Genomic DNA, 1848 nt, shown 5'->3' on the forward strand with positions numbered 1-1848 from the left:
TTCGGTCTTCCATCGACATCGTGAGGCGGGGAGCCCAGGTGGCGGTGTAGCCTGAGGAGGAGGCGGCCCGGCCATCTCCGGCTCTAGAACCTCAGATCCGAGGTACCCCTACTTGATTTGCCTTGCATTTTACCTAGATTTTACCTTGATTTACGTAGATACAATGTCTCTGGCCGCCGGCAAGGAAGCAGCGTAGGGTTACCTATTCGTACTTGTACAGGTGCCGGTGGTGACCATGTCGTGGTGGAGAAGGCGAGCCCATCGACGCCAGCAAGAGGAGGACGAGGACACCGTAGACATCGAGATGAGTGTGACCATTATCCTGTGCACCGCCGAAGACGAGCAGCAGTGATGCAGCTCCTTCATCGGGCATAGATTCGTTCCAAGAGATAGGTTCTCTGGTTACCATCGGCTCATGGCCGATTATTTCGCACATGTTCCTGTCTTTGCAGAGGACATCTTCCGTAGAAGGTTCCGAATGTGCAAAGCCATGTTCCTAGACATCAGCAACGACCTTAATCAAGAGTTCGAGTACTTCCAAAGGCGGTCAAACCATGCCGGGGTGCCTGGTTTCGCAACAATTCAAAAGGTAACAGCTGCGGTTCGTATGCTTGCTTACAGTGGTGCTGCAGATATGTTTGATGAGTATGTTAGAATGGGGGAGAGCACCATGATCGAGTGCTTAAACCATTTCACTAGAGTAGCGATAGAGAAGTATGGAGACACTTACCGTAGACAGCCAAATGACGATGACATTGCTAGGTTATTGCACAAAGCTGAACAAAGAGGCTTCCCTGGTATGCTAGGTAGTATAGATTGCATGCATTGGGAGTGGGAGAAGTGTCCAACTTCATGGCATTGACAGTACCGAGGGCACCATAAGAAACCCACCATTATTCTTGAAGCAGTTGCAAGCTATGATAGGTGGATTTGGCATGCATTTTTTGGAATGCCTGGGTCTTGCAATGATATCAATGTTCTTCATCGTTCCCCTGTTTTTGATAGAATTGCAAGTGGAACTGGCCCTCCTGTGACTTACTTTGTTAATGGTAATGAGTACAATATGGGTTACTATTTGGCCGATGGCATTTACCCTTCATGGGCAACTCTGATTAATGGTGTACCCAGACCACAAAGCAACAAGCACAAATACTTCACACAGAAGCAATCTGAATATAGGAAAGATGTGGAGTGTGCCTTTGGTCAAATCCAGTCCATGTGGGGGATTATGCAAGGTCCTGCCAGGCTGTGGAACCCTGTTGACCTCAACTGCATTGTGGAGTGCGTTGTGATCCTAAACAACATGGGCATTCAATATGAGGCCAACATGGAACACATTTCCAATGAAGAGTATCAAAGTTTCAGTGATGAGGCAACTATTTCATTACCTGGTACTTGAAATATTCCAGAGATTGCCAGGTTGATAGAAGGTCACAAGCTCATTCAAAGCCGTGCTGCAAACGAAGAGTTGAAAGCTGACCTCATCGAGCATGTTTGGAATTTCCATGGATCGACCTAGGCTGCGAAGATGGGGTGGATATGTTGTGGTTGTGAGAATGTACTTGAACTACCATGTATTTGAACTACTTATGTAATTGACCTATTATGTATTTGAACTACCATCTGTAATTGAAGTTGTATGTTGTGCTCGTTTTGGAATTTCGATGCTTAATGTTCTATGTTGTGTCTGCTGTTTTCTTGTACAAACATTCTGAAATTGGGCAACGGTCTGTTTTCAGTGGTAGTATTCGGGTGCTATTCCACTGCATTGTAATTAGTGATGAGCTGCACGAGTTAATCATGGAGGGAACTAGATAGAGGGAACTCTTTGACATGCAAATAATCACG

The 1848-nt window shown here is 46.0% G+C and overlaps 1 protein-coding gene across 1 annotated transcript; it reads left to right on the top strand.

Moving 5' to 3' along the window:
- The first annotated feature begins 415 nt into the window (after positions 1 to 415).
- On the top strand, positions 416 to 1399 carry LOC112903610. The gene is made up of 2 exons (XM_025972854.1): positions 416 to 762; positions 1006 to 1399. Exons 1-2 carry the CDS (start codon positions 416 to 418, stop codon positions 1397 to 1399), a joined length of 741 nt encoding a protein of 246 aa, XP_025828639.1.
- Positions 1400 to 1848: the final 449 nt, after the last annotated feature.

The sequence above is a fragment of the Panicum hallii genome, chromosome 8, assembly GCF_002211085.1.
Source record: "Panicum hallii strain FIL2 chromosome 8, PHallii_v3.1, whole genome shotgun sequence".
Classification (NCBI taxonomy): Eukaryota; Viridiplantae; Streptophyta; class Magnoliopsida; order Poales; family Poaceae; genus Panicum; species Panicum hallii.